Raw genomic sequence first — 15,416 nt, 5'->3', positions numbered from 1 at the left:
AGGTAAATGTGGCTTTCTAAAGAAAATTGTCTTAAAAACCATATTTAAAGGAAATGAATATTTGAGTTGTTTCTGTTGTCCATCCTTTGAGGAAAGTGTCCCTTCTCATGAAGCTTTCAGAAGGAAGAGGGAAGCACAGAATGCCTCTTGAGGTCTACAAATAAGTAAAATATGAACTGTAAATAAAGCATGTGTCATGGTTTAAGGGCAGCCTTGGGGCTACATAAAGTAATGTGGTATCTCACAATCAATGGCATGTTGGTTTAGTGAAATGCATTTTTTTCCCATTCTATCTTCACAGATTTCTCTGCTTTTCCAATTATCTAAAAATGATCTCATGCCTATGTTTCCAATGGCCAAGGGAATAATTTAGGAAGGCTAACAGAATTCCTTCAGAGCAGGCACCTTAAAATAATGTTGGCCAATAGTAAATGCCATGTGCATGTCAACTATTAAAATTATTTAAGGCCGAGGTGGAAGGATTGGAGTTCGAGACTAGCCAGGGCAACATAGCGACACCTCATCTCTACAAAAAATAAAAGTTAAAAAAAATTAGCCAGTGTGGTGGCACATGCCTGCAATCTCAGCTACTCAGGAGGCTAAGACGGGAGGATCACTAGAGTTGGGGAGGTCGAGGTTGCAGTGAGCCGTGATTGTACCACTGCACTCCAGCCTGTGCAACAAAGCAAAACTGTTTCTAAAAAATAAAACTCTCTCCTGCCTCTGCCAGGAGAGGGCTTGTTCCTCCAACCCCAGGAGGCCAGGCAAGCATGGACAGGAGCCAAGGGAGCAGGGTCATGAACTTTTTCGTCTTTGCAAAGTGGGCACTTGGCATCAGGGTCCCATCACCAGAAAGCACCAAAGCCCCTGGCACCCCACCCACTCCATCCTACCCAGGGACCCCAAGTAGGCAACTGCTATGGCAGTGGGTCCAGCCCAGGCCAGCACTGCCAGCCTCCTCTCCCTGCAGTAGGCACCAGCTCTACCTCCCCCGGCAGGCAATGTCCTGGCTTCTCAGCCCAGCACCATCCGTTCCCCTAGACTTCTCAGGGGCCAGTCTGGGCCACCCTCTCCCTCATCCTCGGCTCCCACACAGGTGACAGGCCCAGCAGATAGCTTCTCTCTGGGAAAGGTTGGATGCTGCCTTACATCCCCTTCTATCTCTCCTCCCATCCACACACACAGGCACCCACCCACACCAGGTCTGCTTGTTTCTCACATGTAGGGAGAGAGGGGGAGACCAACCCCTTTGTGTCTTTTGAAATAGGAAGAAAAATGTGTGTTCAGGAGCATGACTCCAGTGCTGGGCTCTTGGGCCCAGTTCAGTCTGTCTTGTCTCAAATCTAGGCACTTTTGCTTCAATTTTATTTTTTTTAAGAAAACAAAAACAGAAATCTGCACTAATTTACCTGGTTCTTAGGAAAACTTTTTTTTATTTTTTACATTTTTTGGTGTCCGTTTGTATTGAATAATTTGCTACATTTGTAAAATGTAAGAGGTATATATAATATATGTATATTTCTAATGTAAAAAACATAATTTTTTTCTTTTCAAGATTTTTTCTTAAAAAGATGAGAGAAACATATTTTTTCAGGAAAAACAAACTTTAAAAAAAAAAGAGGAGAAATAAAACCTTTTCTCCCCTTTCCCCATCCTCTATCTGTCCCTCTTTCCCAGGAACAAATCAAAAGGTGGATTATTTTCTGAAGAATGGAAACTGTTAGTCCAGAATGATGTCTTTTTCTCAATGCAGTGAGTTATAGATTCTCTAGTTTTCTCCCTAGGGATGGGAAGGGGGCATTGACGCAAGCCTGGAGAGGAGCCTGGGGAGCAGGGTCATGAACTTTTTTCTTCAGTGAAGGAGGAATACAATGAAGGGTTTTGTATTCAGAATGTTGTGCAATATTTTGGAATAGGACATTGGTGTGTTTAGAGATTTTAGTTTAAAAACAAAACAAAAAGATTGATCAAATCTGTACAGTTTCTATTGTTCCAGATTTTTTTAAGTTTGTATTAAAAGCATGATACATAATAAAAACAAATAAATAAAACTAAAAAGTAAAATGAAATTCTTCATCTATGTTAATGGATTTGCCACCTTCTTTGCCATAGACTGGAATGACATCAGCTACCTGAGACCAAAATAAAAGTGTGGGTTGTAAACCCTGGCACCTACCTTTTTAGATTCCGCAGCCTGCAGTAGGGACTTAGCCTGTCTGAACCTCAGCTTCCTTCTTTCTTCTTTTTTTTTTGAGACGAAGTCTCGCTCTGTCACCCAGGCTGGAGTGCAGTGGTGCGATCTCAGCTCACTGCAACCCTCGCCTCCCAGGTTCAAGCCATTCTCCCGCCTCAGCCTTCCAAGTAGCTGGAAGTGCGTGCCACCACGCTCGGCTAATATTTGTATTTTTAGTAGAGACGGGGGTTTCGCCATATTGGCCAGGCTGGTCTCGAACTCCTCACCTCAGGTGATCCACCCGCCTCGGCCTCCCTAAGCGCTGGGATGACAGGTGCCCGGACTCAGGTTCCTTCTTTCTAAGCCTGTGGGCTCGGCCTCATCCCCTGAGCAAGAAAAAATCCCACCCCTGAGTTACTGGCTGCTCCCACCGCCATGCACTGAGGCTGTAGTGGGCGGGGCTCGGGGCAGCAGCTCGGGGCAGCAGCCCGGCGCTCCTCGGGCCCCCAGGGGTCAGCGCCCTGCGGACCTAGCGTGTGCAGACGCTTAGCCTTCTGGGAGTTGTAGTTTCGATGACCCAGGCTTTGCAAGCTTTAGTCGCGGTGCCGGCGAGCGCGCAGCGCCCCCTGGGAGTCGTAGTTCCTAAGAACCAGGCGGGCCCGATGCGCAGGCGCAGTCCACCCAGGCCTGGTGCGCGGGCTCCTCCGCAGCAGCAGAAGTCTTGACCTTCGCTCGTCTAAGGAAGGAGGCACCAGGGTCTGCGTAGGCCCAGGAGGACCCGAGACTGAGTAGAAGCGGAGCCGACTCCACCAGGCTAGGAGGGGGCCGGCCAGCGCGTTCGAAGGTGATACCGGGAGGCGAGAGCAACGGTGTGTAGTGTGCGCGTGTTCCTGCAGGTGTGTGACCGCGTGTGAGCCCGTCCCCGAGTGCCATTGTGTCTGCACCTGTTCACTTAGCGGTGTCAGCCCGTACAGGTGTGTGACTGCTTGTGAGCCCGTCCCTGAGTAACACAGCGTCTGCACCTGCTCACTCGACGGTACCAGCAGGTGCAGGTGTGTGACTGCCTGTGAGCCTGTCACTGCATCTGCACCTGCTTACTCGGCGGTGCCAGCCCGTCACTGTGTCTGTATCTGCTCACTTGGCGGTGCCAGGCCGTGCAGGTGTGTGACTGGCTGTGAGCCCGTCCCTGAGTGTCACAGCGTCTGCACCTGCTCACTCGGCGGTGCCAGCCCCTCACTGTGTCTGCACCTGCTCACTCGGCGGTGCCAGGCCGTGCAGGTGTGTGACTGCCTGTGAGCCCATCCCTGAGTGTCACAGCGTCTGCACCTGCTCACTCGACGGTACCAGCATGTGCAGGTGTGTGACTGCCTGTGAGCCCATCCCTGAGTGTCACAGCGTCTGCCCCTGCTCACTTGGCGGTGCCAGCCCGTCACTGTGTCTGCACCTGCTCACTCGGCGGTGCCAGGCCGTGCAGGTGTGTGACTGCCTGTGAGCCCATCCCTGAGTGTCACAGCGTCTGCACCTGCTCACTTGACGGTACCAGCAGGTGCAGATGTGTGACTGTGAGCCCGTCCCTGAGTGTCACAGCGTCTGCCCCTGCTCACTTGGCGGTGCCAGCCCGTCACTGTGTCTGTACCTGCTCACTCGGCGGTGCCAGGCCTTGCAGGTGTGTGACTGCCTGTGAGCCCGTCCTCGAGTGTCACTGTGTCTGCACCTGCTCACTCAGTGGTGCCAGTCCAGGCAGGTGTTATGTGACTGCATGTAAAGGCATGTAACACTTTATCGGTGTGTTATGTGCTCGTTCATGTGAAGCAGTGTCTGCATATCACAGCATGTCACATACACGTGTGACTGACTTTGGGCAAGTCTGAAAGTTCTCCTGGATGTGAGGTGTGTGACCCCACGTGTGCATGTCTGGGTGTGCCACCGTGTAGGCTGGCTCGGCCCATGTGCCTGCCAGCACAATGATGGGTGACCTGGCTGTTCGAGCCTGTAGAGTGCCGTGCTGTCTGAAGTGTGTGCATCTGCACATGATGGAGACGCTGCACATGTGGGCTTTGGCTATGCTGGAGCTCTATCCACCGAGTGTGACTGCACATGTGTCCAGCCATCCCCTGTGGGTATGTCCCAGTAATGGCCTGCCTGTGTGGAGCAGGTGGCATGTGTGACCTTGTGCGTCTCTGTGCACCTCCTCACACAGGGAGCTACGTGTGGGGCTGGGTGTGTGTGTAGCTACGTGTGCCTGGGACCCTGTGTGCATGTGTGAGTGTGGCTGCAGGTGATGGCTTCCCACCTGCCTCCTTGCATGGGGGTTAGGAGGGCGACTGTGTGTCCCTGGATATGGGTTTGGGTGTCTCTGCATGTCTGTGTGTGTCTGGGCAGGTATGATTGTGTATGACCCTGTGTGTGTCAGAGTGTGATGTAATGCATGTGTCTACCTGTGATCTTGTGATATAATAAGAAATATATGTTTACTCTTTATCCCCAGCTCCTGGTACCAGAGCCCCTAAAACCCTTGGAATTTCCTGAGTGACAGGGGTAAAAGGAGTGTCTTTTGCAACTCTTAATAAGCCCCTTGCAACCACACCTGTGTTTATGCTAATGGAGGACTCCTGGTAGACCCCCAAGTACATTTATGCTAATGGAGGACTCCTGATAGGCCCCTAGGATGGGCTGGTTGCCACGGGAGCTAGCCCTGATGAGCATTCCAGCCTTCAGCCAGCCCCTACCTCCTGGGAGGGGAGAGGGCTGGAAGTTGAGTTCATCACCGATGGCCAGTGTCATCACACCTATGTCAGTCACGCCTGTGTCATGGAACCCCCATAACCACCCTAAACTTAGGGTTTGCCGAGCTCTGGGGTTGTCAAGCACCCAGAGAGGGCATGGTGCTCTGAGCTCCTCCTTATACCTTACCCTGTGTGTCTTCCATCTGGCTGTTCCTGAGTTGTATCCTTTATTGGAAACCAGTAACCGTAAATAAAGCATGTCCCTGAGTTCAATGAGCTATGTGAGCAAATCACCAAACCCAAGGAGGGGTTGAGGCAGTTTTATGGCTGGTAGCTGCCTGTGCCTCCCAGCCAGAGCAGATTGGAGACTTGGTTGTTGGTGTGGAGAAAGCCCACGTGTCAGAAGTGCTGGGAGTAGACAGCTTTCTTCTACTGCCCCCGAGCAAGCCTGTGTCTCCCCTTGGGCTCCTTTGTGTGTGCACAACACCCAGGTTTACCCAACCCTGCTGTGAACCCACCTGCCCTCCCCCCAAACACGAGGTGGGTACCCCTGCACACTCCGGGGATGCCGGTGGACGTGGCACCTGAGCCGACCCAGCCTGGCCCCCACCAGCAAGTTCTTACCAGCACACGTGACTTCCTGTGTGAGCTGACCCCCACCCCACTCTACCGCATCTCCCCTGCCTTGCACCTCAGTTGCTCTGTCCAGCCCCACACCCCCTTTACTTTTCCTCTACCACCCTTGTCACCATCCTGCCCTGGGACCTTTGCACTTGCTGTGTTCTCCACCCTGAACACAAACATCATCACTCCCTCAGGGTCTCCTCTTGTCCTCTTGCTGAGGCACACGCTGCGGGAAGAGCATGTCAGGCAGAAAGAATAGCCCACACAAAAGCCCTGTCTTGACCAGGTGTGGTTGGTGGTGCCTGCCTGTGATCCAAGCCCTTTGGGAGGCTGAGGTGAGAGGATCACTTGAGCCAGGATTCCCAGGCTGCAGCGAGCTATGATTGCAACACTGCACTCCAGCCTGAGCAACAGAGCAAGACCCTGTCTCAAAAAAAAAAAAAAAAAAAAAAGCCCTATTTTAGGTCCTTTGGGGTGTGACAGAATGCCATACTCTGGTGGCTTAGAAACAGCATTTATTGGCCGGGCACGGTGGCACATGCCTGTAATCCCAGCACTTTGGGAGGCCAAGGTGGGTGGATCATCTGAGGACAGGAGTTTGAGACCAGCCTGACTAATATGGTGAAACCTCATCTCTACTAAATACAAAAAATTAGCTGAACATGGTAGCGCATGCCTGTATTCCCAGCTATGCAGGAGGCTGAGGCAGGAGAATCGCTTGAACCCGGAAGGTGAAGGTTGCAGTGAGCCAACATTGTGCCACTGCACTCCAGCCTGGGCACCAAGAGCGAAACTCTTATCTCAAAAACAAAACAAAACAAACAAAAAAAAAAAAAAAAAAAAAAGAAAGAAAGAAACAGCATTTATTTCCACACAGTTCTAGGGGCTGGAAGTCCAAGGTCAAGGTGCCGGCAGGTTTGGTGTCTGGTGAGGGCTGCTTCCTAGTTCATAGACCGGGCCCTCTTGTTGTGTCTTCATTTGGAGGAAGGGGCAAGGGAGCCTTCTGGGTCCTCTTTTATAAGGGCAGGAATCCAACGCCTGAGGGCTCCAGCCTCATGTCATCATCACCTCCCAGAGGCCCCACCTCCTAGGACCACCACAAAGGGTTAGGATCTCAAACAGGAAGTGGGGAGGACAAGCTTCAGACGTAGCCTGTCCAGCAGCAGCAGGAGTGTACCCGGAGGAGCCAAAGGCCGAGCACTCTCTGCTGTATGCACACAGCCTACTAGTTGGTTCAGGGAATGCCTGTGTGTGAGGGGCTGAGCCCACACATAACATGAGGCCAAGCTTGCTGAGAGACCTGCCATGTCCCTCGGGAGAAGGGGAGGCTGGAGCCCTGTTTAGAGAGAGAAAACCAGGCAGAGCCTCAGAGCAGGTAGCCACTTACCTGCAGCCACACAGCCTGGAAAGGACCTCCCAGCAGTGTGAGCCCCCTCCTCTGGGGCTAGCCCCAGCACAGTGGATCCACAGGCAGCTGCCTCCTTCCCTCCCTCAGCACCAGGAGGTTATTTGTCCATCTGTCTTCCCATTCTGTTAGAACTAAAGCATCAGAAGTCAGTGGTGAGTTTCTCGCCAGCGTGCAGGTCCAGTGTACACCAGGCAATTGGTATAAATCCTTCAGCATCACAGCCCCACTAGAAGTAACTAAGTGTATGGCTTCTGTTATGGCTTTCTAAAAAACAGTGACTTCCTGGGCTCATATAAAAACAGATCCCTGCTTTCCACTGAAAATGTGGAAAGCAGACAGGGTAACCTGCAATAGCTTGAGATCACCATCTCTAACGAGGACCCTGGGCCCACAAGCCAGCATGAACCTCTGAGCCTGGGAGACCCTGGGCAGCTCCTTCACTGATGGAGCCCTGTAGAAGGGGAGCATAGTGAGTTGAATAGTGTCCCCACAATGTGAAATCTGGGATCACTGTTGGCTGATTCTGTCTGGTGAGGGCTCTCTTCCTGGTTTACAGATGGCCACCTTCTCCCTGTGTCCTCACACGCAGAGAGGACAGAGAGAGCAAAGAGTAACTGAGCCCCCTGGTGTCTCCTCTTATAAGGACGCTAATCCTATTAAGGAGGGTGCCCTCATGACCTAATCATCCTCCAAAGGCCCCACATCAAACACTGTCACACTGGGAATTAAAGTTTCAACTGATTTTTCCCCAGAAAAGAAAACTGTCTTTCCAGTTATCTTAGCTCCAGCTTACAAAAAAATCACAGATTAGGTGGCTGAAGCAACAAACACTTATTTCTTCACAGTGCTAGAGGCTGGGGGTCTGAGATCAGAGTGCCAGCATGGTCAGACCACACTGAGGACTCACTTCCTGGCTTGCAGACGGCTGCCTTCTTGCCATGTGTTCACCTGACAGACAGCGAGCTCTGGTGTCGCTTCCTCTTCTTATCAAAACATTAGTCCCAGCCAAGCGCGGTGGCTCACGCCTGTAATCCCAGCACTTTGGGAGGCCAAGGTGGGTGGATCACCTGAGGTCAGGAGTTTGAGACCAGCCTGGCCAATATGGTGAAACCCCGTCTCTACTAAAAATACAAAAATTAGCCGGGCATGGTGGCGTGCACCTGAAGTCCCAACTACTCAGGAGGCTGAGGCAGAAGAATTGCTTGAACCCGGGAGGTGGAGGTTGCAGTGAGCCAAGACTGTACTCCAGCCTGGGCAACAGAGCAAGACTCCATGTCAAAAAAAAAAAACCAGTCCCATTGTGGGGGCCCCACCCTCATGACCCCCTCTAAAGCTAATCACCTCCCAAAGGCTCCATCTCCACAAAGCATCACCTTGGGAGTTAGGGCTTCCATGTATAAATTTTGAGGGGGCACAATTCAGTTCACAGCACCAGATTACAGGGCCATATTTTAAGAGCTGACAGATACATGCTTTTTTTTTTCTTTTTCAGGGATCTTTTAAATTTGTTTTTAGTTCCATTAAATCAGTGATTCCCAACTGGGGGCAATTTTGTCCCCAGGGGAGGGGACACCTGGCAGTGTCTGGAGACTTTTTAAAAAAAATTCAGACAGGGTCTCACACTGTCACCCAGGCTAGAGTGCAGTAGTGTGATCACTATTCACTGCAGCTTCAACCTTCTGAGCTCAGGTGATCCTCTTGCCTCAGCCTCCTGAGTAGCTGGGACCACAGGTGCACGACATCATGCCTGGCTAATTTTTTTTTTCATTTGTAGAAATGAGATCTTGCTGTGTTGCCCAGGCAGCAGACAGTTTGCTGGTCTCAAACTCCTGGGCTCAAGCAACCACCTGCCCTGGCCTCCCAAAGTGCTGGGATTGCAGGCATGAGCCACCACGTCCGGCCTGGAGACATTTTTCATTGTTACAACTCAGGGGTTGAGGGGTAGTGTCCCTGGCATCCAGTGTGGAGAGACCAGGGACGCTGCTCAACATCTCACAACACACAGGATGGGTCCCGCCACACCAAATTACTGTACCCAAAATGTCATTGGCACAGAGGTCCAGGGACCCCATGCTAAGTTCTTACCAGTTCAGCTGTTAGCCATTTTTCCAGCTCAGGACAAGTGGCAACATTTAATTTTTTTTTCTATCTTTTTCTTTTCAGACCCAGAGAAAAGATGTGAGATCAAGACAGCAGCCCAGGGATCGAGGATGGAGGGACTCTTGAGGGTCGCCCTCCAGGGCGCAGAGTTGGAAGGAAACTGGAAACACGAGGGCCAGGTTGAGGACCTGCAGGAAAACCAGGAAAGCTGTCCAGAGCCAGAGGCCGTGGCCTGCAAGGGAGACCCTGCTGGGGACAGCATGCAGGAACGCGATGAATTCAGCCGAATCCCAAGAACCATATCGAGCCCTGCTGCTACCCAAGCCAGTGTCCCCGACGACAGCAGTTCCCGGAGGTGCAGCGCGCCTGGGGAGAGCCCGAAGGAGAGGCATCCTGACAGCCGCCAGCGGGAGAGAGGTGGAGGCCCCAAGAAGCCGTGGAAATGCGGGGACTGCGGGAAGGCCTTCAGCTACTGTTCCGCGTTCATCTTACACCAGAGAATCCACACCGGGGAGAAGCCATTTGCGTGCCCCGAGTGCGGCAAGGCCTTCAGCCAGAGCGTGCACCTGACCCTGCACCAGCGCACGCACACGGGCGAGAAGCCCTACGCCTGCCACGAGTGCGGCAAGGCCTTCAGCCAGGGCTCGTACCTGGCGTCCCACTGGCGCACGCACACGGGCGAGAAGCCGCACCGCTGCGCCGACTGCGGCAAGGCCTTCACGCGCGTCACGCACCTGACCCAGCACCGGCGCGTGCACACGGGCGAGCGGCCCTACGCGTGCGCCCAGTGCGCCAAGGCGTTCCGCAACCGCTCGTCCCTGATAGAGCACCAGCGCATCCACACCGGTGAGAAGCCCTACGAGTGCTCCGCGTGCGCCAAGGCCTTCCGCTTCTCCTCAGCGCTCATCCGCCACCAGCGCATCCACACGGAGGAGAGGCCCTACCGCTGCGGCCAGTGCGCCAAGGCCTTCGCGCAGATCGCGCACCTGACCCAGCACCGGCGCGTGCACACGGGCGAGAAGCCCTACACGTGCCAGGACTGCGGCGCGCTCTTCAGCCAGAGCGCCTCTCTGGCCGAGCACCGGCGCATCCACACAGGCGAGAAGCCCTACGCGTGCGGCCAGTGCGCCAAGGCCTTCACCCAGGTGTCGCACCTGACGCAGCACCAGCGCACGCACACCGGAGAGCGGCCCTACCCCTGCCACGACTGCGGCAAGCGCTTCAGCAACCGCTCCCACCTCCTCCAGCACCGCCTCGTGCACACCGGTGAGCGGCCCTACAGGTGCCTGCAATGCGGGGCCGCCTTCAGCCACGTGTCCTCGCTTATAGAGCACCAGAAGATCCACACCGGAGAGCGGCCCTACAAGTGCGGCGAGTGCGGCAAGGCTTTCAGCCAGGGCTCCTCGCTCGCCCTGCACCAGCGCACGCACACGGGCGAGCGGCCCTACACCTGCCCCGAGTGCGGCAAGGCCTTCAGCAACCGCTCCTACCTGATCCAGCACCACATCGTGCACACCGGGGAGAAGCCCTACGAGTGCAGCGGCTGCGGGAAGGCCTTCAGCTTCTCCTCCGCGCTCATCCGACACCAGAGGACGCATGCAGACAGTTCGGGACGCCTTTGCCCAGCTCCCACGCCTGACTCAACACCTGGGCTCTCACAGGGAGGAGAAACCTGTCAACAGGGGTGCCCTGGCAGAACCCCGCGTGGACCAGCAGAAGATTAAGAGCTGAGGGCCTCCTTTCCAACCTCACAGTGCTATGGGGGAGATACTGTGTTATCCCCGACGCTTCCTGTGAGGAAACCGAGGCTCAGAGAAGCTTGTTAACTTGCCTGAGGGCACACAGTGGGGAAGACACAGGGCTAGGACTGTACCTCACATCTGCCAGACTCCCCTGCGGTCTTCCTGGTGCAAAATTATAAATGGGGCACGGGCAAGTAGACCTGCAGAAACACCTATGGCTGGCCTTTAATTTCTTTCTTTCTTTCTTTGAGACAGTGTCTCTCTCTGTCACCCAGGCTAGAGTGCAGTGGAGCGATCTCGGCTCACTGAAACTTCTGCCTCCCGGGTACAAGTGATTCTCCTGCCTCAACCTCCCGAGTAGTTGAAATTACAGGAGCCTGGCTAATTTTTTTTTTTTTTTTTTTTTTTTTTTTTTTTTTTTTTTCCTGAGACGGAGTCTTGCTCTGTCGCCCAGGCTGGAGTGCAGTGATGCAATCCCGGCTCACTGCAACCTCCGCCTCCCGGGTTCAAGTGATTCCCCTACCTCAGCCTCCCGAGTAGCTGGGACTATAGGCGCCCGGCCACCACACCCGGACTAGTTTTTTTTTGTATTTTAGTAGAGGCGGGGTTTCACCATGTTGGCTAGGATGGTCTCGATCTCCTGACTTCGTTATCCACCCGCCTCGGCCTCCCAAAGTGCTGGGATTACAGGCATGAGCCACCGCGCCCAGCCTAATTTTTGTATTTTTAGTAGAGGCAGGGTTTCACCATGTTGGCCAGGCTGTCTCGAACTCCTAACATCAGGCGATCTGCCTGCCTTGGCATCCCAAAGTGCTGGGACTACAGGCCTGAGATACGGTGCCTGGCCAGCTGGCCTTTTCATTGTTGATTTTATTGAGTAAGCCCTTGCTCAGTAAATTTAATTGAATTAAAGTGAATAAAAGGTTTGGTTTCTTTGGCCAAGTTGGCATATTTACTAAAGGAGCAGAGTCTGAAGAAGAAATCTGGATTCACTAAGATAGAAATAGTGCTTAGAGAAAATGAGCAGGAGAAATCTAGAGCTGAAAGTTATTCTAGAAGAAGGGAGTGCTTCTCCTCTACAAAAGATTTTTAGAGTGGGCCTAGTCTTTTTTTCAGTATGAGGAAACACCTACCCATCTCCACCATTTTTCCCCCTAACTCAAAGACCTGACTTTAATGCTTGTATCAGTCAGCTCTTGCTGTGTAACAAACCATCCAGCCCTCATTTATCCATTTACTATTTCTCATGCATCTGGAGGTCAGCTGCTGGTTCTGTTGGTCTGGACCTGGACCAGGAAGGCTCAGCTGGGCCAATTTGATCTTCTTCTCCTGACTCACATCTCACCTGGGTGTGTTCTCAGGGAGGTGGCAGGAGTCTGAGAGGGAGTGGACACACAGGCATGCTTTCAAGTCTCTGATATTGTCACATTTGCATCTAGTCCCACAGGCCAAAGCAAGCCTCCTAGCCAAGCCTAGGATCAGCACAGGAAGAGCCTTCCTAAGCCTGTGATCCCAGGGAAGGGTGAAAAGTAGGAGTTATGAATGTAATCCACCTACTACAATGTTGAATTAAAGTTATAATCTCATAACTTCACATGACTATAATCATTGGAAAATTATTTTATGGTGGAATACACTCATGTAGTCCACAATTTATAAAGTTAAATAAAAAAACTGTTCTTACTCCTGTGTCTCCCAGCTACCAAGTCCCCCTCACTAGAAGCAAATGCTTACTATATGTAAGCATATATATGAATATTTATATGCATAGAATATTCTGGAAAGATATATAGTACACCTTTCTTCACAAATGGTAGCATATGATATGCAGAATTTTCTTCTTTTTTTTTTTTTTGAGACGGAGTCTTGCTCTGTTGCCCAGGCTCTTTAGGGCCAGGGACCAAGCAGTTGGTTCTTCCCTTGGCTCCTGACTGACCACCCAGGCCTCAGCACACAGTAGGTCCTCAAGAATTGTCAGTGACAGTATGAAGAGTTATACATCCCCAGCACCAGCCCCGGAGTCATTCAGGGACAAGGACCACACATTTAGTTTCTCCTTATCCCCCTCACCCCCGACATCCCCCAGCCCAGGCCGAGCACACAGTAGGTCCTCAGGAGAGGCCAAGTAAATGGATGAACAGGTGAACATCCTCAGCACCAGCCCTGGAGCCCACAGGTTCAGGGACCATGCATTCTGGTTTCTTCCTGTGACCCAAACTTTGCTCAGCCCTGGTCTCAGCACACAGTAGGTCCTCAAGAAAAGCTGAGTGACCGAATGAGTAAGTTGAACATCCCAGCACCAGCCCTAGAGCCATTCAGAATCAGGGACCACAGAGACCCGAACTTCGCCCAGTCCAGGCCTCGACACACAGTACGGGCTCAGACAGTGCCGGGTGAAAGGATGAATGCGTGAAATGCTACCCTAGTTTACAGACATGGGGCACAGTTTATCACCCAAGAGAGCAGCAGAAAGAGCTGGGTCAAACCTGCTCTGTGGGGAACTGGCAGGGCTGCGGGCGTGGTAGTGGGCATGGTCGGCGTCGGTCCTCCGAACCCTTCCGCCAGGACGTCGAGGAGACCCCGCCCAGTCGGAGTGCGCAGGTGCAGGGGGCTTGGCGCCTCTCCAGTGCGCAGGCGTCTGGCTGCATCCGCCGGTGAGAGAGTTTCCCGCGGAGCAGGGACGCCCATGGGCGGCGCCGCTGGAAAGTGTCTTGGGTGTGGGCAGATTGGTCTGCCGTGAGCGCCTGTTCAGTGGCAGAGCAGCAATAGGGAGGGGTGATGAGAATTTGCCATGAACCCCTCCTGCTGTAGAAAGAGAAAAGCACCCGGGAGGTTAGAGTCCTCTGAGTCCGTGGAGGAAAAATTATCCAAAATATTTCTGAGCTTCTGAAATGTAAGGATTGACAGATAAGGTAAAGAGGAAATGGACCTAGGATTCTGTGAACCCTCACAGCACTGGATGCCGAAGCTGCCCTCTGGTGGCAGCGTGCAGCCTTCTCATTAATCCCTCCCAAACCTTCTCGCGGGTAATCGGGCTATTTCACTATGAGAATTACTAACCACAGGCCACATGACTGGCCCAAGGGGTGGTCCACTTAATCCCTGTGATTTTACTTTATTTTATTTATTTATTTGAGATGAAGTTTCACTCTTTCTGCCCAGGCTGGAGTGCACTGGCTCGATCTCAGCTCACTGCCTCCCGGATTCAAGTGATTCTCCTGCCTCAGCCTCCCGAGTAGCTGGCATTACAGGCACACGCCACCACGCCTGGCTAATTTTGTATTTTTAGTAGAGACGGGGTTTCCCCATGTTGGCCAGGCTGGTCTCGAACACCTGACCTCAGGTGATCCACCTGCCTCGGCCTCCCAAAGTTCTGGGATTACAGACGTGAGCCACTGCGCCCGGCCTAATCCCTGTGATTTTAGATTTTGCCGTATTTACCAACTTCTAGTACTTATTTCCCCCTACGCAGTGTTCCCTAGATACTATATTCAAATACCACCCTGGTCCAACCTGCCCTGTTAAAGGAAGAGACAGAGTGGCCAGGCGCGGTGGCTCACGCCTATAATCCCAGCACTTTGGGAGGCTGAGGTGGGCAGATCACAAGGTCAGGAGATCGAGATCATCCTGGCTAACACGGTGAAACCCCGTGTCTACTAAAAATACAAAAAATTAGCCGGGCGTGGTGACGGGTGCCTATAGTCCCAGCTATTCAGGAGGCTGAGGCAGGAGAATGGCGAGAACCCAGGAGGCGGAGCTTGCAGTGAGCCGAGATCGCGCCACTGTACTCCAGCCTGGGCGACAGAGCGAGATGCTGTCTCAAAAAAAAAAAAAAAAAAAAAAAAAAGCCAGGAAGAGACGGAGGAGCTTCAAGAGCATGGGGGTGGGGTCGTGTGGAGGTGCCACAAGCTGGTACGGATGTGTGAGGAGTTCCGGGGAGGCACAACCTGAACTCCACAGCCCTCTCCTCCCCCCATTCCATCTTCACAGTTCCTCCAGGGAGAACCACCCAAGGGGCAGGAATGGCCATTGAGGACGCTAGACTGGAACTGCATTGACCCATTACTTGTCAGGTCATGATACAATCTGTGAAGACGAGTAGAGCGGGACCTGCGCAGAGAGGTGCTACTTGAGGGTGGTCGGGGAAGGCTTCTGTGAGGAAGTGACATTTGAGACCTGAAGGAGATGAGGGAGCCATGGGAGCTTCTGGGGAAAGAGCATTCCGCGGAGCAGGAACAGTGCAAAAGTCCTGAAGTATGCATGATAGGCGAGTTTGAGAAACAGCAAGGAGGCCAGTGTGGCTGCGTGGGAGGGAAGGAGGAGGGAAGAGAAGCCACTTGGAATAGGGCTGGATGGCATTGTGAAGACTTTGGCTTTACCTGAAATGGGAGGATTATGAATGGTCCTAATTGTGTTATTGTTATTATTATTGTTGTTGTTGTTGTTGTTGTTTTAGAAACAAGGTCTCTCTCTGTTGTGCAGACTGGAGTGCAGTGACACAGTTGTAGCTCACAGTAACCTCGAACTTCTGGGCCCAAGCGACCCTTTTGCCTCAGCCTCCACAGTAGCTGGGACTACAGGGGCACACAACTATGCCTGGCTAATATTTTTATTTTTATTTTTATTTTTGTAGAGACAGGGTC

General features: G+C 52.6%; 2 protein-coding genes across 10 annotated transcripts in view; one reads left to right on the top strand and one right to left on the bottom strand.

The window, feature by feature from the left end:
• Positions 1–15,416, bottom strand: part of ZNF71 (zinc finger protein 71) — a 204,484-nt gene that overhangs the window by 125,407 nt on the left and 63,661 nt on the right. For 4 of the 7 annotated variants that reach the window (XR_008622187.2, XR_010110944.1, XR_008622182.2 and 1 more), the window contains exon 1: positions 2,177–2,659. The exons of 1 other annotated variant lie outside the window; for it this stretch is intronic. The gene's annotated coding sequence lies outside the window, so the exon portion shown is untranslated. Of the gene's footprint in view, positions 1–2,176; positions 2,660–13,259; positions 13,512–15,416 lie in introns of those variants that run through there. 2 more of the 7 variants (XR_010110942.1, XR_008622184.2) reach the window with 2 other exon arrangements.
• On the top strand, positions 2,830–11,710 carry ZNF835 (zinc finger protein 835). 3 transcript variants are annotated; one of them, XM_008962219.5, is made up of 2 exons: positions 2,830–3,017; positions 9,095–11,710. In XM_008962219.5, exon 2 carries the CDS (start codon positions 9,142–9,144, stop codon positions 10,753–10,755), a length of 1,614 nt encoding a protein of 537 aa, XP_008960467.1. In that variant the 5' UTR covers positions 2,830–3,017; positions 9,095–9,141; the 3' UTR covers positions 10,756–11,710. The 3 variants fall into 3 exon arrangements, with proteins under 3 accessions (XP_008960467.1, XP_003809925.1, XP_054960335.1); XM_003809877.6 differs by having other exon boundaries at positions 2,830–3,042; XM_055104360.2 differs by having other exon boundaries at positions 2,830–3,069.

Source organism: Pan paniscus, chromosome 20 (assembly GCF_029289425.2).
Source record: "Pan paniscus chromosome 20, NHGRI_mPanPan1-v2.0_pri, whole genome shotgun sequence".
NCBI classification, from domain to species: Eukaryota; Metazoa; Chordata; class Mammalia; order Primates; family Hominidae; genus Pan; species Pan paniscus.
The sequence above is the reverse complement of the archived record's forward strand: the minus strand, read 5'-3'. Positions and strand labels throughout refer to the sequence as shown.